The 23,123-nt window shown below is 48.7% G+C and overlaps 1 protein-coding gene across 28 annotated transcripts in view; it reads left to right on the top strand.

Moving 5' to 3' along the window:
* SVIL (supervillin) overlaps nucleotides 1-23,123 on the top strand; it is an 807,080-nt gene that overhangs the window by 717,521 nt on the left and 66,436 nt on the right. For all 28 annotated transcript variants that reach the window (XM_086941586.1, XM_086941584.1, XM_086941578.1 and 25 more), the window contains 4 exons: nucleotides 1,689-1,965; nucleotides 13,600-13,748; nucleotides 20,986-21,091; nucleotides 21,208-21,415. In XM_086941586.1, the coding sequence (XP_086797712.1) occupies nucleotides 1,689-1,965; nucleotides 13,600-13,748; nucleotides 20,986-21,091; nucleotides 21,208-21,415 (740 nt within the window). The remainder of the gene's footprint in view (nucleotides 1-1,688; nucleotides 1,966-13,599; nucleotides 13,749-20,985; nucleotides 21,092-21,207; nucleotides 21,416-23,123) is intronic.

Below are 23,123 nucleotides of genomic sequence, written 5' to 3'. Positions count from 1 at the left end.
GGTCCATTTAACTTCTCTTCTCTTTCTCTGTCATAATCCACATGCGCCATCTCCCTTGTGACACTGTGTTGGTTCAGCCAACTGGCCCCCTTCAGTAAGGTCTATTCGCATTGCTTCTGCATGCCATTAATTGCCACACCATTACAAAAATACTTGCCTTGTGCATATTCGCTCAGCAAATTTCTCTCAGGCATGTAACGTTACATCCTGATGATGATCCCAGTATGGTTTTTACGGAATCGAAATGTTGTCTACCTTATGCACACCATAAACACAATCCAAATGATTATTTAAGTGCAACTGTGTTGTTACCTATCTTTGCTAGTTTCATTTTATATATAACTTACAAGCTCTTGTCTTGCCTGAGTTTTTTGGTAATTGTGTGATGTGTTATATGTATTGCGTTGGATGCAGGATTGTGTCCCACTTTATCCTTGCTTTTGTGATCTGAAACATTAAAATCTGTGTATGGCTGGACAGCCCTAATATAGCATTGATTCCAGGTCTATATTTGTTTTGTTTATGGATCTTCCCTGTCAGGAACTATTGTGTTTGGAGCGCACTACTACCCAAGGTCCCTGACCATTGCAATTGGGTTTCCTTGTTTCTTTAAACACATATGTATGAGCGGCAGAAAACAATCCCCACTGGCAAACAAATTTTATCAGCCGGAAGAAATGTTTTCAATCATGCATCTTATTAGACAATTACCGGTGACCCTTTTCCATGAAGTCTCCCATCTCCTTTTCCCTATTCTGGAGAGACGCCATATATTGATTATGGAGGACACAAATAAGCTGTTTTTTGTTGTCATCTGCACCAACAGCCTTCCGCGACCATGCACAATAGTAGCTACTTGCCTGGCCAACCCAAAAGCTCTTTAAGGCCCCTCCAAGAAGTAGAAAAGTAGTATAAAAATGCTACAAAACACTACAATCTTTTTAGTTCAGTTGATCAATGCGATGCGAAACTGACAATCTGTGCCCTTGGCTACATAAAACTCATCTCTGAATGGAAGGATCCATCAGTATACATCCATGCACCAGAACAGCTTTCCACGCTTGGTGAATGTTGATGTTCTCCCAGAATATGTCATTCTCCAAACTATGGGTGATGTTACTTTTGATGCAGAGTGAGGTCACAAATGTATGAGGGAGCTGCTTTGTGCCCCGTTTCCGTCTCTGTGGATTTGTCTTGAAAATATCCTTCATACAAACACTTTTTCCCGAAACTTGTTGGTTTTCATTTATGTGAACTGAAAATGTGCTGATTTTCTGTTTTTTTATAAACTGAAGCTTTTCTGTGGGTATCTATATGCTTTCCTTTTGCTTTCGGACCTGTTCACACTTAGTCTGTTTAATGGTGCAGTGATGCACCCTGAAGTAGAGAAAGTAAACAGGAAAAAAGCATTAGTAATGAATTGCTCACTTGTTGTTTTCATATACGCTAGCGTTCTAAAGAATGCATTGTCATTTCAAGGTTGTCTGTTGATTGGGGTGACTTAAGAGCGGAATGTAAGTATCCAGCAACAGGCCGCATAAACCGCAACCAAGGACCAGAAACCGCGAATGTATTGAACAATTCACAATCCATTCACAGTACTACTGTTTATTTCAATGCTTAACTAGGTTGTTAAATGTTACTTTAAGTTAAGTCAAAATATCTCTTTCCAAATTCTACCCTTACAGGAAGATCAGAAAACAGACTTCAAGCCATACAACGTCATGCTCATGGTTCCAGTCCCCCAGACCGCTGTTGGGACAGTCTTGGATGGATTGAACATTGGCAGAGGCTATGGGTTTGTGGAAGGAGATGACAGGAGGCAGTTGGAAATCATAACCGAGTCAGTAGACGTGTGGCATATCCTGGAGTTTGACTACAGCAGGTTACCCAAGCAAAGTATTGGACAGTTTCATGAGGGTGATACGTATGTGGTTAAGTGGAAGTACATGGTCAGCACAACAGGTCAGTATTTGATTTTGTTTATCTGTATGGCAAAATTGTTTTTGCATGTACATGGGTGTATTTTTCCAAAGCAATAAGTATTTAAAACTCATTTGACTGCTATCAAACCTCAGACCTTATAAGAACCAGTGTATATTTTTTAACATTTTGTGGAGGCAAATTCTTCCACAGATGAGTTTATACACCTTTAATGCATTTGAAAATCTGAGTTACGGTTTTCAGATAATCTGGTAAATTATGGTTTGGCAACTTTACTCAAGAACCCAAAAGAGTGACCCATACTAATGGGGACCTCTTCCTCATTTTCACCTGTGCAGGCCTTGCAAAGACTGTAAAGCCATTCATTTCAAGTTATTCCATTGATAGTGTGGACAGTTTTTGCCTGGGTTGTAACTTTGCCTTAGGATTCTATATCTCCAAAAGGAATTGAAAAATGCCGTTTAGATGGTTTAAACTACTTGCTTTATTGCACCAGAAAAGATCTGTAGCAATTTTCCTGATCTGTTAAACTCCACTGTAAGGACTACTTTCTTTGCACACGCTTGGTCCCCTCGAGCCGCAACCCTGATGGCTTCCTCCTTTTCTTTTTTTTTTTTTTTGCCCGAAGATATATCCACTTTTACTTGTACCCCCTATGATCCATCTACCGTTTTGGGGCCCCTAGGAACTGCCCCACCATTCTTGGGTCCTCCTGGGTTCACCCCTATATGCAACCACGGCTCACCCCCTCAGGCTGCTCTCCCCAAGTCATTACCCCTCAGCCAGCTAGGGTCTCCCACTTCTTCAACACACTATCCCTGAAGTAAGTGTGTGTTTCTACTGCTTTTTACATGTCTGACTCGGGGAAGAAAGCCCTGTTCAGGGCCTGCTCTTCCTGCAGCAAGAAAAGAATACATGTGGATGATAGGCACGACCTGTGCTTGTATTGCCTTTACCCGGACCATAATTCGGAGAAATGCACTATCTGTCGGTCTTTTCCAAAAAAGACTGTGAGAGACAGGGAAGGTCGCCTTCTGATTTGGTTGGACAGGCTTAAGAACAGAGACAATCTGGACTCCTCTGTGGGGCAGCGTTTCCAGGACCTCTGCTGTCTCAAACAAGAGGCCAAGGGAAGCTTCCCCGGGCCCCTCAGACACTCCTCCTACGAAGACCCACAAAAAGTCTTCAGAGGCGAGATCTGCGTCATCCTCAGTGTCTGCTAAGGAGGGTAAAACCTTTAAAGTGCCTGCTCCGTCCTCCAGACAAAGCCAGAGGACTACTTCAGTCAAAACCACAGTGTCTACCACATCAGCATCCTCGCCCTCAGCATCGACGACGATGACTACGTCCTCCTCATCTTCAGGTAGACCTGTTTCTTCAATTATTCCCCTGACATCGTCGTCGACGACAAAGACCATGTCGACAACGAAGACCACACCGTCGACGACGCAGTCACCAGCGACGAGCCCATCGTCAAAACTGGCGACGACAAGAGTGTCGACGAGAGACTCGTCGACGAGACCATCGTCTACGAAGGCACCGTCGATGAAGACGACGACTTCACAGTCGTCGACAACCAAGATCCCTTCGTCCACCCCACCGTCGACGACGACCCCGTCGACTAAGACCCCGTCGACGAAGACCCCGTCGACGAAGACCCCGTCGACGACGACACCAAAGGCTCCGTCGACTGACTCGACGACGACACCGTCGACGGACGACTCGTCGTCGAATGAACCATGGAAAAAATCGAAACTGGTGGAGGCACCGTCCATGATGTTACCACCGTCGACGGTCCCCTCGACGACGACAGGCTCTACCATGCAGTCTGGCAAACCAGGCAAACCACTAATTACCCCGGAAACGACGTCTCCAAGTAAAGTGGAAAAGCATCCACCTCAAGAAATTTTCCAAAGCGAAGAATCCGAAGAGGATGACCATCTGGATCCCGCTACTTCAGTCTCAGAACTTCACATAAAATGCCAAAGCACTGATGAGGAACGGGAGGAATTCACCTATCAGGAACACTCCGTCCACGCCAGTGTCCGCACTGAAGTCACCCCCATGATATGCTTACCAGCAACCCTGGTTGATGACTTACGACTTCTTGTGCAAGACTACAAGCAACGCTTTCCGGAGGCTAACAGAGGCGGTCAAGCGCCTAAGAGTCCCGCACCAGGGGACAAGGGGGATCAGACACCTCCAGCTCAAGTACAGGTGTCCGCACCGGAACGCACTCACCTTCCCCATCAAACCCAACACGACGTCCAGCCTCAAGTGGTGGTTTCTTCGGACGATGAGGAGGAAGAGGAAGAACTGGAGGAAGGAGAGGTCCAGGAGGTTCACTCGGACCACTCGGACCAGGATGAAGAGGATGAATATATAGCATCATCCCCAGCTTCACCACAACCACGCCAAGCGGACTCCCCCCCCCCCCCCCCCCCCCCCCGGTCGACATTGCTGGCTTCCACAAGCTGGTGGAGAGAGCGGCGAAGAGATTCCACATGGTGGTGGAATCCACGGAAACTGACTGTTTCCTGCACGACTTTAAGGAACAGGCTCAGAAATCTGCAAAAACTGTTCCGATCATAGAATTTTTGTGGGAACAAGGAAAGAAGTTAATGCTAACTCCTGCTTCAGTGCCGGCGGTGGTCCCACGCCTAGATAAGAAATACAGAGCACCACTCACTGCGGCGGCTTGCCTTAATGGTCACCCCAAACCGGACTCGGTAGTGACGCAGGCGGCTCAGAAACACTCCCGCAACCCTTCCTCACCACTGTCCGCTCCCCCGGACAAAGAGGGCAGGAAACTTGACACGATTGGTAAACGTTTCACATCCACATCGGCCATGTCCATCAAGGTGGCCAACTCCATTGCCTTGCTGGGGCGTTACAATCGCCAGCTGTGGGAGGACATTGCCCCTTACCTAAAGGAACTGCCTGATGACGTCCAGGGTGAGGTGAAAGCGCTCCTCGTGGAAGGTCAATCTTCTGCAGCGGAACTCATAGACTGTGCTATCGACGCAGCCATGACAGGCTTCCGTCAACTTGCGGGAGCTGCTGTACTGAGACGCCAAGGATGGCTAAGAGCGACTTCATTCCGCCAAGAAGTCCAAGCAAAGGTTCTGGACATGCCCTTCGACGGCCAGCACCTGTTTGGAGAAAAGGTCGACGAAGCTCTACAGGCCATTAAGAAGGACACAGACACGGCAAGGGCACTGGGCTCTCTGCAGTCTAGAAACCAGTCCTTTCGGGGCAACAGGCCCAGAGGTCAGTCCTCCTATCGAGGCTCATATCAAAACAGGTCCTCATCCTCGTTCTCATACAATCACAAAGGCCAGTACCAAAACAAACAACACCAAGGCCGACAATCTTCATTCGGAAGGTCAACCTACAGAGGTAAAAATACCAAGAGGGGCGCTGGCGGCCGCCAGTGACCGACTACTCCAGCCAGTCCAAACACCATCTCCATCCTTTCAAATTGGAGGAAAGCTGACCCATTTCCTTCACAATTGGCAGTACATCACCACGGACCGGTGGGTTCTTCAAATTATTCGATTCGGCCACTCTCTCGAATTCACCTCCATCCCTCCCAATACCCCTCCACGCAGACGGGCACACAAACATCCACGCCTGCTTCTGAAGGAACTTTCGACAATGCTACAAAAAGGAGCAATCGAAAGGGTTCCGGCATCCTCAAAGGGGAAAGGATTTTACTCCCACTTCTTTCTTGTACAACAAAAAGAAAACAAGTGGAGACCCATCCTGGATCTCCGGGGACTCAACACCTTCCTGCGGAGCCAATCGTTCAGGATGGTGACGATCCAAGAAATCCTGGGCATTCTAGAGAAAGGAGATTTCATGGTGTCCCTGGACCTCCAGGATGCATACTACCACATCCCCATCCTCAAAAATCACCGGAAATTCCTAAGATTCGAGGTGGCGGGCCGTCACTATCAGTTCAAGGTCCTGCCGTTCGGCCTCAAGTCCGCGCCGCGCATTTTCACGAAATGCCTTGCGCCAGTGGCAGCCTTCCTGCGTCAACTGGGCCACCAGGTCTTCCCCTACCTAGACGACTGGCTGGTGAAAGCAGCCTCACCTGGGGACGCAATCACGTCCTCCAACGCCTGCACCAATCTCTTTCAAAATCTGGGATTGACGCTCAATCTCAGAAAATCATGCATGGTCCCCACAACAAAGATTACCTTCCTAGGAGCCATGTTAGACACAGTGTGCACGAAAGCCTTCCCCTCAAAAGAGCCGCAACCCTGATGGCTTCCTCCTTTTCTTTTTTTTTTTTTTTGCCCGAAGATATATCCACTTTTACTTGTACCCCCTATGATCCATCTACCGTTTTGGGGCCCCTAGGAACTGCCCCACCATTCTTGGGTCCTCCTGGGTTCACCCCTATATGCAACCACGGCTCACCCCCTCAGGCTGCTCTCCCCAAGTCATTACCCCTCAGCCAGCTAGGGTCTCCCACTTCAGTCAGCCTTTATTAGGGCCTCCACTCTCACTGTGCCTTCACTGGTTCCCCACCCCAAGCACATTCCTGATCTCTTTCCCTTAGTCTCCCAATTGGCTGCCCCTCCTGGGCTTGGTAATAGGGCCCCCTATCACCACATCCTGAGCTGGTTGGCTCCTTTGTGCCCTGCGTCGTTGTTGGTTGGCTTCCTCCATTTCTGGTGCACACGTATCCACCCAAGTCTGCACTAGTCTCCATAGTTCGCCTGTCTTGTGTGCATCAGCTGATTCCCTGCACCCTATGTACCAGCCATTATCCAGTATTCGGGGTGTCTTTCATAGATTCACATGCCTGAATCATTCCCCGTCGTCGAGACGGGAGCCTCCGGTAAATAAAAAAGTAATGTCCATAGACATACATAGAGAGAAAGGGTCCAAGGGTCTCCCCTTAGTAGCCTTTCCTTGTCCTTATGTAAAAAGGACCAAACTGACATAGTCAGCCAATCAGCTCCGACCTCCCTCTAGAACCTTCCTGGGACGAGCCTCAGTCCCTCAGATTTTCTACCGCACGTTGTGCTAGGGAGTCTCCTGCCTGAGCTCTCCTCAGGATTACTCTAAATTCACCAAACTTTCTTTGAAAGTGTTCTCTGAAACCTCAAAACTCTTCAAGGACTTCTTCAACACACTATCCCTGAAGTAAGTGTGTGTTTCTACTGCTTTTTACATGTCTGACTCGGGGAAGAAAGCCCTGTTCAGGGCCTGCTCTTCCTGCAGCAAGAAAAGAATACATGTGGATGATAGGCACGACCTGTGCTTGTATTGCCTTTACCCGGACCATAATTCGGAGAAATGCACTATCTGTCGGTCTTTTCCAAAAAAGACTGTGAGAGACAGGGAAGGTCGCCTTCTGATTTGGTTGGACAGGCTTAAGAACAGAGACAATCTGGACTCCTCTGTGGGGCAGCGTTTCCAGGACCTCTGCTGTCTCAAACAAGAGGCCAAGGGAAGCTTCCCCGGGCCCCTCAGACACTCCTCCTACGAAGACCCACAAAAAGTCTTCAGAGGCGAGATCTGCGTCATCCTCAGTGTCTGCTAAGGAGGGTAAAACCTTTAAAGTGCCTGCTCCGTCCTCCAGACAAAGCCAGAGGACTACTTCAGTCAAAACCACAGTGTCTACCACATCAGCATCCTCGCCCTCAGCATCGACGACGATGACTACGTCCTCCTCATCTTCAGGTAGACCTGTTTCTTCAATTATTCCCCTGACATCGTCGTCGACGACAAAGACCATGTCGACAACGAAGACCACACCGTCGACGACGCAGTCACCAGCGACGAGCCCATCGTCAAAACTGGCGACGACAAGAGTGTCGACGAGAGACTCGTCGACGAGACCATCGTCTACGAAGGCACCGTCGATGAAGACGACGACTTCACAGTCGTCGACAACCAAGATCCCTTCGTCCACCCCACCGTCGACGAAGACCTCGTCGACGACCCCGTCGACTAAGACCCCGTCGACTAAGACCCCGTCGACGAAGACCCCGTCGACGAAGACCCCGTCGACGAAGACCCCGTCGACGACGACACCAAAGGCTCCGTCGACTGACTCGACGACGACACCGTCGACGGACGACTCGTCGTCGAATGAACCATGGAAAAAATCGAAACTGGTGGAGGCACCGTCCATGATGTTACCACCGTCGACGGTCCCCTCGACGACGACAGGCTCTACCATGCAGTCTGGCAAACCAGGCAAACCACTAATTACCCCGGAAACGACGTCTCCAAGTAAAGTGGAAAAGCATCCACCTCAAGAAATTTTCCAAAGCGAAGAATCCGAAGAGGATGACCATCTGGATCCCGCTACTTCAGTCTCAGAACTTCACATAAAATGCCAAAGCACTGATGAGGAACGGGAGGAATTCACCTATCAGGAACACTCCTTCCGTCCACGCCAGTGTCCGCACTGAAGTCACCCCCATGATATGCTTACCAGCAACCCTGGTTGATGACTTACGACTTCTTGTGCAAGACTACAAGCAACGCTTTCCGGAGGCTAACAGAGGCGGTCAAGCGCCTAAGAGTCCCGCACCAGGGGACAAGGGGGATCAGACACCTCCAGCTCAAGTACAGGTGTCCGCACCGGAACGCACTCACCTTCCCCATCAAACCCAACACGACGTCCAGCCTCAAGTGGTGGTTTCTTCGGACGATGAGGAGGAAGAGGAAGAACTGGAGGAAGGAGAGGTCCAGGAGGTTCACTCGGACCACTCGGACCAGGATGAAGAGGATGAATATATAGCATCATCCCCAGCTTCACCACAACCACGCCAAGCGGACTCCCCCCCCCCCCCCCCCCCCCCCGGTCGACATTGCTGGCTTCCACAAGCTGGTGGAGAGAGCGGCGAAGAGATTCCACATGGTGGTGGAATCCACGGAAACTGACTGTTTCCTGCACGACTTTAAGGAACAGGCTCAGAAATCTGCAAAAACTGTTCCGATCATAGAATTTTTGTGGGAACAAGGAAAGAAGTTAATGCTAACTCCTGCTTCAGTGCCGGCGGTGGTCCCACGCCTAGATAAGAAATACAGAGCACCACTCACTGCGGCGGCTTGCCTTAATGGTCACCCCAAACCGGACTCGGTAGTGACGCAGGCGGCTCAGAAACACTCCCGCAACCCTTCCTCACCACTGTCCGCTCCCCCGGACAAAGAGGGCAGGAAACTTGACACGATTGGTAAACGTTTCACATCCACATCGGCCATGTCCATCAAGGTGGCCAACTCCATTGCCTTGCTGGGGCGTTACAATCGCCAGCTGTGGGAGGACATTGCCCCTTACCTAAAGGAACTGCCTGATGACGTCCAGGGTGAGGTGAAAGCGCTCCTCGTGGAAGGTCAATCTTCTGCAGCGGAACTCATAGACTGTGCTATCGACGCAGCCATGACAGGCTTCCGTCAACTTGCGGGAGCTGCTGTACTGAGACGCCAAGGATGGCTAAGAGCGACTTCATTCCGCCAAGAAGTCCAAGCAAAGGTTCTGGACATGCCCTTCGACGGCCAGCACCTGTTTGGAGAAAAGGTCGACGAAGCTCTACAGGCCATTAAGAAGGACACAGACACGGCAAGGGCACTGGGCTCTCTGCAGTCTAGAAACCAGTCCTTTCGGGGCAACAGGCCCAGAGGTCAGTCCTCCTATCGAGGCTCATATCAAAACAGGTCCTCATCCTCGTTCTCATACAATCACAAAGGCCAGTACCAAAACAAACAACACCAAGGCCGACAATCTTCATTCGGAAGGTCAACCTACAGAGGTAAAAATACCAAGAGGGGCGCTGGCGGCCGCCAGTGACCGACTACTCCAGCCAGTCCAAACACCATCTCCATCCTTTCAAATTGGAGGAAAGCTGACCCATTTCCTTCACAATTGGCAGTACATCACCACGGACCGGTGGGTTCTTCAAATTATTCGATTCGGCCACTCTCTCGAATTCACCTCCATCCCTCCCAATACCCCTCCACGCAGACGGACACACAAACATCCACGCCTGCTTCTGAAGGAACTTTCGACAATGCTACAAAAAGGAGCAATCGAAAGGGTTCCGGCATCCTCAAAGGGGAAAGGATTTTACTCCCACTTCTTTCTTGTACAACAAAAAGAAAACAAGTGGAGACCCATCCTGGATCTCCGGGGACTCAACACCTTCCTGCGGAGCCAATCGTTCAGGATGGTGACGATCCAAGAAATCCTGGGCATTCTAGAGAAAGGAGATTTCATGGTGTCCCTGGACCTCCAGGATGCATACTACCACATCCCCATCCTCAAAAATCACCGGAAATTCCTAAGATTCGAGGTGGCGGGCCGTCACTATCAGTTCAAGGTCCTGCCGTTCGGCCTCAAGTCCGCGCCGCGCATTTTCACGAAATGCCTTGCGCCAGTGGCAGCCTTCCTGCGTCAACTGGGCCACCAGGTCTTCCCCTACCTAGACGACTGGCTGGTGAAAGCAGCCTCACCTGGGGACGCAATCACGTCCTCCAACGCCTGCACCAATCTCTTTCAAAATCTGGGATTGACGCTCAATCTCAGAAAATCATGCATGGTCCCCACAACAAAGATTACCTTCCTAGGAGCCATGTTAGACACAGTGTGCACGAAAGCCTTCCCCTCAAAAGAGAGGACAGACAAGATATTATCTCTGGCCACGGCTGTGGCAAAGACAACGCACCTGAAAGTTCGGACTTAAACCTCCCTCCTGGGGATGATGTCTTCCTGCATACTCCTCATCCCACACTGCAGGCTCAGAATGCGTCCCTTACAGGAGGCACTCGCGAGCCAATGGACCCAAAGCACTGGCTCATTCGAGGACATCCTTCGGATCACACCGAAAATTTGCAAAGCTCTACAATGGTGGACACGTCGCCAAAATCTAACAGTGGGCTTACCGTTTCTCCTCCCAGCATCACCGCTGGTGATAACAACGGACGCCTCCCTAGAGGGATGGGGCGCGGTGCTCCAGGACCTACAGATCAGCGGCAAATGGAATTCTCAAGAGCAATCGCTCCATATAAACCTCTTGGAGCTAAGAGCAGTGTATCTGGCTCTCCAAGCCTTCTTACCCCGCATCCAGAAATCCCCAGTGCTCGTCAGGACAGACAACACCACGACGATGCACTATCTAAACAAACAAGGGGGAACACGTTCGCTCTCGCTCTCACGCGAATCGCAGACGATCTGGAACTGGCTGGTGCTGCACGAAATCCAACTCAAAGCGGAATATGTCCCGGGAAAGGACAATACCATCGCGGACGCCCTGAGCAGGCAAAAGTCCCTCTCCCACGAGTGGGAACTATCGGACAGCGCCCTCACTCACATCTTTTCTCTTTGGGGAGTCCCAAACATCGACCTCTTTGCCACCAAGAGGAACGCCAAATGCCCGTGCTACGCAAGTTGGCATCCCCAACCAGGATCACTAGGAAATGCATTTTCCATCGGATGGTACAGCGTCTTTGCATACGCCTTTCCTCCATTCCCGATGATTTCACGGCTCCTCAGAAAAATGAAGGCGGAACCATGCACCCTGATCCTGATTGCCCCGTCCTGGCCGAGGCAACACTGGTTCTCGGATCTGCTTCGACTCTCCATCAAATCACCGATTCGCCTGAACCAACACCCGGCCCTTCTGACGATGTCCAACGGGCAAGTGCAACACCCGAACCTCCAATCGCTCAAATTATCAGCCTGGCTCCTGAGCACAGAGAGTTCGGTGGCCTAAATATCCCACAAGACTGCAGGGATGTACTAGCCAAAGCAAGGGCAGACAGTACGAACAAGACCTACTGTCTCAAATGGAAGAGGTTCTGCATATGGTGCTCAGACCAGGGCTTACGGCCCCTCGCCATCACACCTGAACAGATATTACCATACCTCCTGCATTTGGCCCAGTCGGGACTGGCGCATGCATCCATCAAAGTTCACCTGGCAGCAATCTCGAGGTTCACCAGGACGGTCACAGGACCTTCTCTATGGTCTAGTCGGCTAGTCAAGCAATTCCTCAAAGGGCTGTACAGATCCTTCCCGAGGCCTCAAAGTACCTCCCACATGGCAGCTTAACCTGGTACTCCACCAACTCATGCGTCACCCGTTTGAGCCCATTCACAGGGCATCTCTTCAACACCTCTCATGGAAAACAGCGCTCTTGCTCGCTCTAACTTCGGCCAGAAGGGTTAGCGAGCTGCAAGCCTTGTCCATTCAAGAACCATATCTACAATTCAGACATGATAGGGTGATACTGCGACCAAACCCTAAGTTCATTCCAAAAGTACCTTCGGACTTCCATCTCAACGAACCATTGGTCCTTAGGTCATTCTTCGCCAACCCTTCCACAGCAGCGGAAAGATCGCTGCATTCTTTGGACCTTATGAGGTGCCTGAAGTTCTACCTGGACAAGACTAAGGATCTCAGAAAATCCTCACAGCTGTTCGTGGCATACAGCAGGCCACGAATGGGCCTACCCCTCACAAAGCAAAGCATCTCCAGATGGATCTCCTCTGCGATTTCATTCTGCCACGACAAGGCCGGCCGGCCTCTGAATGATCATGTTACTGCTCATTCCACCAGGGCGATGTCCACGTCAGCGGCGCTGTTTGCAGGAGTGCCAATCCTGGACATCTGCAGGGCGGCGACCTGGAAGTCACCGCATACTTTCTCCAGACACTACTGCCTGGATATCGAACTCCAGAAGGATGCGGCAGTGGGCCAGGCGGTGCTTCGCCATCTCTTTCAGTAAGGTGAGCCTTCCTACATCCAGCCTTCCAGGTATGCACATTATTGCTCTGATGATATTATGTCTAAGCTGTCTCTTTATTGTATGATATTATATGCATTATCTACTATGACGGCAGAGCAACTCTGTTTTACAAATGTGCTACTACGATTGCTAGCTACTCTGATTCAGGCATGTGAATCTATGAAAGACACCCCTAATACTGGATAAGAAATGCGTTACTTACCTGTAACAGCAGTTATCCAGTATTGGTGTCTTTCATAGATTCACATGCAACCCTCCCGCCTCCCCGGGAAGGACTCACCTCCCTCTCGGAACTATATTACGCCAAAACCTAGCTGGGTGCGTACGAAAATCTGAGGGACTGAGGCTCCTCCCAGGAAGGTTCTAGAGGGAGGTCGGAGCTGATTGGCTGACTATGTCAGTTTGGTCCTTTTTACATAAGGACAAGGAAAGGCTACTGAGGGGAGACCCTTGGACCCTTTCTCTCTATGTATGTCTATGGACATTACTTTTTTATTTACCGGAGGCTCCCGTCTCGACGACGGGGAATGATTCAGGCATGTGAATCTATGAAAGACACCAATACTGGATAACTGCTGTTACAGGTAAGTAACGCATTTCTTCCAGACCCTCTTTCAATAAGTGCTTCCATGTGTAACCCATCAGTGCTTCTCATTTTCACTGATTCACCATGAATTCCCATCATGTCCTGTGCTGCATCTTGGCCACCAGTGTATCGTGTGCCTCATTTTCACAATCTGACCTTTTCTTTGTGTCCCTCACATGTCCCCTTGGCTTTTCATCAGTCTTGCATGCTACATCCTTGGTCTGCTTCTGCCTAGATGTGTATTTAAATGCCATCTGTTGCAGTTTTTGTAATCACTTTGTAAATTGTTCACAGTTGGACACAGACAAAAGACAGACACGGTGAGAGTTGCTGGGAAGGAGAAATGTGCATACTTTTTCTGGCAAGGAAGGCATTCAACTGTGAGCGAAAAAGGAACGTCTGCTTTAATGACAGTGGAGTTGGATGAAGAGAGAGGGGCTCAGGTAAGACTAATGGCTACACTCGCTATTGTGAAGCATTTGTTCATTTAAATGGAAATAACATTTATTTCAACTAGAATCAAATTAAATTTCAGTAGGTAGTAGGATTGCATTAGCATTGTCAGTCTGTCACTTACCTCTAGATACGCGTACGATTCATTGGCATTGCCAATGCTTGGAATAGCCAAAACACAGAAAGGGAGTGTGAGAAGGTGACCTGATATGCAGTGCTCACTATTCTAGTGAACACTATGTATCAGTCCAGCAACCCTTATTGATGATTGGTTGTAAGTCAACCTTATAGACCAGCTATCCTAGTAGCGTGGATACGAGCAGTCTAAGGCTAAAGACTCGAGAGGGCGTGTTAAGCCAGCTGTTATACCACACATATACCCCTTGAACACCAAGTGAAAGGACACCACACAAGTGTTATGAAAATAAACAAGATATTTATTAAGAATCACAACAGCCCTGTACTCTTTATGAGGACAGGGTACTAAGCACAAAACAAAACTCTTACGAAAATACTTAAGTTAGCACAGTATATACAAATGCCCGAGGGGCACGGAAAACCATATACTCTGAAAGTGGAATGCGAAATTACTAGCAGGTAAGTACAGTACTAATAGGCTTTGGAATCGCTAGATCTTGACTATAGAATCTTCAGATTACTTCTAGGAGACCCAGGGGACTCGGGTGCAGAGTGTGCACTCTCACGCGTGATGCGGGACAAAGTCTATGGTAGCTAGATTTCACAGAGTTAGTGTTCTCGGGCGAACCCGACCTGGTAGGAGGAAAACGAAAGTGGATTCTGACCCTTGGATAGTGAGGCTATGCTGGGGCACCGAAATGCCGAAGTTACCTAGCCCAGGGGCTGCAGCTGCATAGGTCTCAAAAGACGTCTGGAATCCTCGTAGACGGACCAGGAGCCTGGAAGAAAGAAGTTGCTGGCAGGCGACCAGTGAAGAAAGTTCGATGGATCCAAGCCTGGATCGAAGGAAGATGACACCTGAAAGCAGAGGGGACCAAGTTCGAGACTACTAGCCAGTAGGCAGGTGGCACCAGGAGGGCACCGGATGGTAGTCACCTCGACTAGGTGAGTGGGTGACGCTGTGTTCGCAGATCTCACGGACCAGGAGGCGTTGTCGGCGACCAGGATGGAGGAGCGAGCTGTCCCACGAAGATTGAAGCTGTCGGCGTCGCTGGACCCAGGATTGGGCAACAAAGCCTTGGCAAATTCAAGCCCACGCGGTGGACTCAAAATGGCGTCTGGAGTGGACCAGGAGGGTCCGGGGTGCCTCTCTTGAAGAAGGAAGCAAGGGCCAGTCTGGAGCAACCAGACCAGCAGCAGTGATGTCGTCGGGCGTCGTGTAGGAGGCCACAAGCCAGCCGGCTAGTAGCCACACAGCGCGGTGAGCACGCAAAAGCAGAAGGGCCCCACGCAGATCGTGGAGATGCTGGAGGGCTGATCTTCGGTGCTGGAGCTGCTCAGGGTTGGGGCTTCTCGGACCCCAAAGCACTCACCAGTGGAGCACACGGTGGGCTTGTTACAAAGAAGTCGTGCAGTCTTGGCGATCGTCGGTCCCTCGAGGTCTCGTCTCACTCACAGTTCTCAGCTTTGCTGTAGAGGTGAGTAGAGGTCAGAGGTGCCAGGGAAGCCGGGTCTCGTCGAGCTGGGTCGTCGGATTCGTGAAGAAGGACTTGCAGCAGACCGCAGTGTTCTTAGGATGGTGCCCGCTTGATGCAGGGTGACTACTCCTTAGCCACAAGGGAGAATCTTGAAGAAGGAAATCTTGATGCCTTTCGCAGAAAGTCGTGTCTTGATTCCAAAGATGATCTAATTTGAACAGGGGGCCCGCTCCTATCTTTATACTAAAAAAGGGGGCTGACCCGGTGACTAGGTCCTGCCTATGGGTGGGACTAGGAGGGGGGTGGTTACACCCCTCTGCCATGCCGGACTTTCCCCAGGCCAGGGGCTGGTGTGCCCCTGGAACTGGTTCTGACCGGCCTATGCGTAGTGAGCACCGGGGTGCCACTCAGCAGTCACCTTCCTGTAAAGCCCTGCCTACCCAGGATACACAAAACCATGTCTGGGATGTGCCCCGGACAGGAAACCCTTTGTCCAAGCCTCCCTCGCTGGAAGGACTCCCAGCAGCAGGAGGTCAGACTCGTGTCTGTGGTGGCAGCATCCATTTTGTGGAGCTGAGGCTTCGTTTAACTTTAACCGGGGTTCACAGTTACATACATGTCGTGTCCCTCTAGAAGGGTGGAATGCTAACCCCGTCGCCAGAATTGGCGAGGGGTTAGTATTCCAATTTGTATGACACCTTACTCGACATGTTTGGATAAAGCAATACCAAAGATAGCATTTAACCGCGAGGATTATAATGCACTTAAGAGTATATGGTATGCGATATCATGGAACAGCTATTAGGACTTGGTTCCGCAAGCTGCAGACAGGCTCAGCTCATACCAGAGCACCATCTCACACGATTCCAAGCACTCTGCCTTCAGGATTGTCAAGGCCTGCCATAGGAGTGACTGATAGGAATCTGTGTGTCCATTTTAGGGTTAGATATAGGTATACTATATCTACAGCAAAGGGTGATTACACGACTTTGCCCCAGCTGTCATGCAGCCAGTTGTGTCAAATTTAGGAGGCCAGCCAGGGGTGGCATAATACATGCTTCAGCCCCTGGTAGGCCCTGGGTACACCTATGCCCTGAGTTACAGGGTCTGATAAGGTGGTCCAGTCCCAATTGGAAATGTACCTAGGGTACATGGAATCCATTTTAAAGAGAGAGCAGTAGGCCTGGGGTCCTGATTGGCAGGATCCCAGGTCGACTATGTCAAAAACCAGCTAAAACACAGGGCAAAAAGTTGGGGGCAACCATAGTCAGGAGGTACCTTCCTACAGGGAGGACAGCAACAGATATGACAAGGCAACTGAGATGGACATGAAAGCCATCCAACCCTAAGCAAGGCTTGGCTCTGGGGGTGTGGTGTACAAGGCTCTCTCCCAACAGACAGCAAGAGCGTTTTTTGACGACTGAAAAAGGGTTCGCATTTACAACTGAGGCGAAAACATTGAATAGTGCATTGAAAACAATAATATCGAATCTGAAAATGTGTGATCTGCTTTTATTACATGTGTGCAGTTGGTATTTTACGCTAGTTCATAGCAAACATCACTACCTAATTCAATTAATACCTGGGATGCAGTTATAGAATAAATGATCCACGCATAGTATGGAAAGAAAATATATTCTGCTGTGGGCTACATTTAATGCACATGGTCTTGGTTTTTAGTGAATACCGTGGAAAAAGCTAGAAGTTGTTTAATTTTACAATGTTGCTTTCCTTGTGTTAGTCAATGTGTGGCAGCACGCAAGCCAATGTACAGCTTTTTGTCGCAACTAACCAGCTGCTTGGACTATTGTACACAGTGTTCCTAGAAACCTATTTGACCACCTTAGGATGACCCTGCCGAGTTTCGGTAGAAGGAGTGTCCTTGTCAGTTCAATAGGCAGGTGATGGGCAGATTCAGACTGGTCCAGTCCTCATTAGCCAGCATGTAAAGACTGGTGCTGGTGGTGAAGAGATGCACTCTAGATGCACAAAGGTGCCAGTACACTAGATGCTGCTAGAAAACAGTCCAGTCGTACAGAACGTTTTATTTTTTTATTTTATTGTGCTCCAGCACTACCGTCACAGTGCATCCTATAGAAGTACATGTTCATTCAGCACTCTTGTCCGATATACCCCCTGCACGCCCTCAAAGCTACAAATGTAAGGGCTGTAACAAATGTGCTACTCGACAGTCAGCATATTACATGATGGGCAAATTTGTTTTCTGTAGTTTTGAATTGGTTAGTGTGTACAGATCAGTGTAGCCCAGTTCAGTTCCAGGTGAAGTCCTAGCTAACCCGCTATGCACTGCAACATGTCAAACCAGGTAAATGGGTGTGAATTTCAAGTCGCCTTGTATTTAAACTTCATGTTGAAGAACAAAATAAAAAAATCTAGACGATGGATGCCTTTTGCCCAATTTTCAATGTGACTGTTCTCCAGTCTGCTTTGCATGTTTCTCCACACTGTGTCCCATTGACCCACTGTTCCCAGGTGGACCCAATAAGCAGATCTTACCTTAAACAGAAATTCTAGTGATCAGTGCTCATTCTATCCTAGATGGCAGATAACGATAGACTGGTACAGGCAAGTAATACAAGTTTGCATGCGCTGGTGCTGGCAGGGAGAAGCAGGCTGATATGAGCGGGCGGACCAATGGCAACTTACAGTTGCAGAGGAGTGTTTATAGAGGCAGATCTGTCCAGACATCCAGAGTAGGTGATAAGCCACTATGGACAAGAACGTGCAGATTCAGGCAGCTGCTGACAGTCTGAGATTGGTACTGATAGGCCTATGGAGATGCATGTCTCCATAGGCACCCATGGGGGGTGTCCTGACTGGCAAAGGCAGATACAGGGGCTGGATTTCTGCACAGGAACAAAAGGCATATTTTTCCACATAGGCTGTCAATTCCTTGTAGTAGTATGTTTAACAAATTAAAATGTTGTGTGGCAATGTACCTATTAATCCCAACTGGCAGCTTTTTATGAGTGCTTAACATGAAGTCTGTACCAAGACATTCAATTTGCAATTAACATTTTAAATGAAGAAATTCGTTCAAATTTTGAATTGCTCAAATGTTATTACTGCTTTCTGATCCGAAGCATTTTTTGGACTTTATACAAATAGGTCTATTGTAATATGCATATGGCAGCTATTTTTGTGACTAAAATGGCATGCGTGGCTAACGTTCATCTTTCTCTGCGAATGACCCCCTTTATTTTTATTGTTCTGTTTGAGGTTTGTGATTTGGTCACAATGGTGTATATAATTTTAATGTTTTCTATAAGCAGTATTAAGAAGGCAAGTGGTAAGTTTTGGGCAAACTGAAGTTTTGAACCTCTATCAAACACACAAAAGTGATGGGAAGATGCTTGCAATAAGTCAAACCACTGGCAACCGCTCAGGGTAGCATTCCAACCCCATCCTCGTGGCCCATCAGCCACCTCAGATTAGACCCAGCCATATACAAATCGGCGTTGACCTTGCTCCCATAGGAACAGTCCAGCCCGAACAGCAAAGCCAGGTCCTCTCTGAACCGGAACACAAGCATCTCAAGATCCGTTTCACCTTCATTGGGGCTGTTCAGGCGGGTGCAGTTTGGTTCCAATGACAGTGAGCAGGGGGCCCATGTCTGGGCATGCACTTGGCCACTTAGGGCAGTACATCAAACACAGAAGGTGATGGGAGTATTCGTGCAATAAACCTAATCTCTGAAAATCACCTGGGGTAGGATTCTTGGATTGCTTGTGTTCCGGTCTTTTAAATCTGTTATTTAAATATCGCATTTGTTGGGTTGGTGAATGAGGCCTCATTGTGTGTTTATTTGCATATTTATTTGTGGGTGCTTCACTTGAGGTTTTAGCGCCCTGGCTCACCTCTGTCAAATTTAGACACTTAAGACCCCCTGACTCCGGATGGGGCAGCCAAGAAACCTTTAGTGACATTAATACTAGCATCACTGAATGCTTTTTATCTTTAACTGATGACCTATGTCGTTTGACAATATCACTTGAGCTAGATTCCTAGTGTCCCTGAGGGAGCAATGCCTCTAAGGAACCCCAAACGAATTTTTTGTCCTAGAACTTGACCTGCACTAGTGGCTCTGACTGGGGGCATCTTCAAGCCACTGCTTTAGCAGCTACAGTGAGGTGGGGTTCTTTATGGGCCTTTTCTGTCTGCAGCTCGGCAGACGAAAGCTCATAAGTAACACTTTAAAGAAATACAGTGATCATAGAAGAGCAGAACGATTGGGAGCTTACAAAAAAAACTTTTGTGGAAAGAAAAAGGAATATTGAATAGAAAGAAGGGTAGATGGATGGATGCGTGAATGGATTTATTAGGGGCTGTGTGAGTGGCTGAAATAGTTAGATGGATGAGTGAGTGGATACGTGGGAGGACTGGTGCAAGGATGGCAGGGTAAAAAGGTGGATGGATAGTGGAATGATGGATGGCTGAATGGGTAGTGGATGGACAGGTGAAAGCAGGGTCGGATTGGGACTGAAAATCGGCCCGGGCACACAAAATAAATCGGCCCCCATTTGCATAATGCCTTTCCTCAAATCACTGCTTCAGCGTAATTGCATTAAAAGGGGGGAGGGGGGGCTTAAAAAAATGCACGCATTAGTTTACACTAGTGAAACGCCTGAAAACAAGTGAGGCCACTTCTACTGAGGCCCCCTGCCCCCACTCAGTATGTGCACACATTAATGGGCCGGCCAGCGAGACAAAGGGAGTGATAGATACCTCTACCTGTTGCTAAACCGGGGGTGGGCGGTGTTATTGGCGAGGGAGGGTGGTAATGAGCGCCCATCTGCCTGCAGAAAGGCCACTCAGCCACCCACTGGGCTGCTGGCTGTATTGCGAAAATAGAGACACCGCCCAAATCGGCCCCAGACTGCTCAAAAAAGCAGCGAACAGCAGGAACTCAGACACCGGCCCCTAGGGCATTGCCCGAATGCCCGCGTTACCAATCCGAGGCTGGGTGAAAGGATGGTGGACAAAAGCGAGAGATGAATAGATAAGTGGATGCGTAATTGTATAGCAGATTGGATGGAAGAATGGACAGCGGAGTGGATAGATGAATGGATAAGGCTGAGGATGGTTGAATGGAGCCAGGGTAAATGGGTGGATGGAATGAAAGATGAAATGATAGATGGGAAAAAAAACAATGGATGACAGAATGTAAAGGTGAAATAGTGGAAATAAGTAAGATTGATGGATGGAAAAGGTAAGGGCCCTCTTCTAGGGAGGGGTGAGCTCACTTAACCTGCTTGTGGCAATTCCGTAGATTTTAACTCGGGGGGGGGGGGGGGGGGGCAGGGGGGGTGCAGGGGGGTTTCTGGAGGTTTTTCTGGAACTCACCAGTCGTGTTTTGTTAGATAAATCGACATCCGTTGATAGAGCATGCAACGTGAAAACGTTAAATACACCCACAGCACACATTTAAATATAATTCTTGTTTCTCTCAGGTGATCATTTAAATGCCCCGTTGTGCTTTATATAACATATCAAATAAGTGGATGTCTAAACAGTAACATCAAAAGGTCTTTAAAATGTTAATTTAAACGTTTCGGAGCCGATAAATACCGTAAATGTTTTTCTTCTGTAGGTGCAAGTGCTGCAAGGGAAGGAACCGCCTTGTTTCCTCCAGTGTTTCAAGGGAGGAATGGTCGTGCACACGGGGAGGCGGGAAGAGGAAGAAGAGAACACGCAGAGTAAGTAATGATTGTGAGGGTGCGTGCTCGTTAAAGCTTCATTGCTTGTACACGTTACAGTACACCGTTTCCATTCCGACGTGTGATCTAACCTGGTGTACTTCTGCCCCCTGCAGGCGAGTGGAGGTTGTACTGTGTGCGCGGAGAAGTCCCCATTGAAGGGAATCTGCTCGAGGTAGCCAGTCACTGCAGCAGCCTGCGCTCGAGGACGTCTATGATCCTTCTCAGTGTCAATAAGGCCCTCATGTACCTGTGGCACGGGTGCAAAGCGCAGGCGCACACGAAGGAAGTTGGACGAACGGCTGCGAATCAGATAAAGGAGCAGTAAGTACCAGAAGTAAAACTGGACGTTCAGGGTCGTGAGGCAGTTAATGTGCGAGTGCACAGGCACGTGGAAGAGCTAAAATACAAAATACATTATGCAGCCTAAAAAGCTACGTAGAACACGATAAAGCAGGAATGCAGCCTTGAAATCTCAACAAAAAGTGGGGTCGGAAGTAGGCCTTGACGTGTGGGGCGTGTCTCTCAAAGGGGCGTGGCCAATGTAATTTAGGGCCTGGCTTAAAAACATGTAAGTTAAAAATCTTTGCTTAGCATAGTGTGCCGCCCGACTTGTATTTATCTGTTTGTCATTGCATCCAGATATGATATAACCAGTAATAGCATACCTACAACAAGACCGGACTATTGGCTTTGTCAAAATTACTCTTTAAAGGATTTTCCTTCCCCCTATACTATAGCGTTCACCTGGCATGACGTCATGCCGTAACTTTTCCACTAGTAAGAAGTGAGCCGTGTGAACGGCTCCCATGCATGTGCCTGCTGTCCAGGACCGCCTTTGCCAAGGCACAAAACTGAGCCCGATGGAGACCCGTTTCGAGGACTCCTTTAAAACACTGCCGGTGCTCAGCATCAGCAGGACCACTTAAAACCCAGGTTGGACTTCACACTTGTGCTCACTCTCACCAACGGTGAACTGATGATCCTGCATTGAGAATTGCACCTCAAGGTGCAATTTCGGATGGTAGCCCATACATACATAGGTAGGAAGCCGAGGGTGTTTAGAGCAATAACATCAATGATGCAGTCACATGGTTTAGATGATGTGTGGGGAAATCTAGTGACTGGAGACCCAGGGTTTACTTATTTCTCATATCCCTTCAATAAATACTCGAAACTGGATTATTTCATGATCTCGACCACCCTGTTGAAGAGTGTCCAAATAAACAAGCTTCCTAAAATCCTGTCAGATCACAATCCCCTAGTTTTAAATATGGTTATTAATAAACCATATAAGGTTCCCAGGCCTTGGACATTTGATAAAAAACTATTAGCAGATATGGATTACATTAATCATATGAAAATATGGTCCCAGGCCTTCTTTGATGCTAACAGGTATAGTGCATCAAGGGGAGGGGTCTGTGATAGCTTCAAGGCAGGATTAAGAGGAGAGACCATAAGCTATACTACCAAGGTATGGAAAAAGATTAACAGGGAAAGGGAGGCATTGATGGGAAAGCTGAGTGAGGCAGAGACACAACACAGACAAGATGTAATTCTAGGGGTTCAATCTGTCGAGAGCCTACATAGAGTAAACTCCCTAAAAGCAGAGATCCAGAAACAACTAGCTATAAAGACGGCAGCAAATTATCAGGCACAGAGATCACGCCTCTACGAAACTGGGGAGCAAGCAGGTAGAGCACTTGCCCTACGAATTAGACAGGTGGCTAGTAAGAACATAGTGACACAAATTGAATATCAGGGCCAAATATATGATAAATCAGGCGAAATTTTGAAGGCGTTTAGGAAATTCTTTCAAGAATTATATCAGGAGGAAGCAGGTGTAGAGGCTCAAAATATAAGCTGGCTAGACATGGGTAGTAAGTTAAAACCGGCCCACATCGAATCTCTGGAACAAGATATCACAATGTCGGAGGTTTTGGAAGCTCTGCAGGATCTGGCAAGCGGAAAGGCTGCGCGCCCAGATGCTATACCGGTAGAGTTATACAAAAGCCTAAGGGAGGAAACAACA

Source organism: Lissotriton vulgaris, chromosome 10 (assembly GCF_964263255.1).
Source record: "Lissotriton vulgaris chromosome 10, aLisVul1.2, whole genome shotgun sequence".
In the NCBI taxonomy this organism is placed as follows: domain Eukaryota; kingdom Metazoa; phylum Chordata; class Amphibia; order Caudata; family Salamandridae; genus Lissotriton; species Lissotriton vulgaris.
The sequence above is the reverse complement of the archived record's forward strand: the minus strand, read 5'-3'. Positions and strand labels throughout refer to the sequence as shown.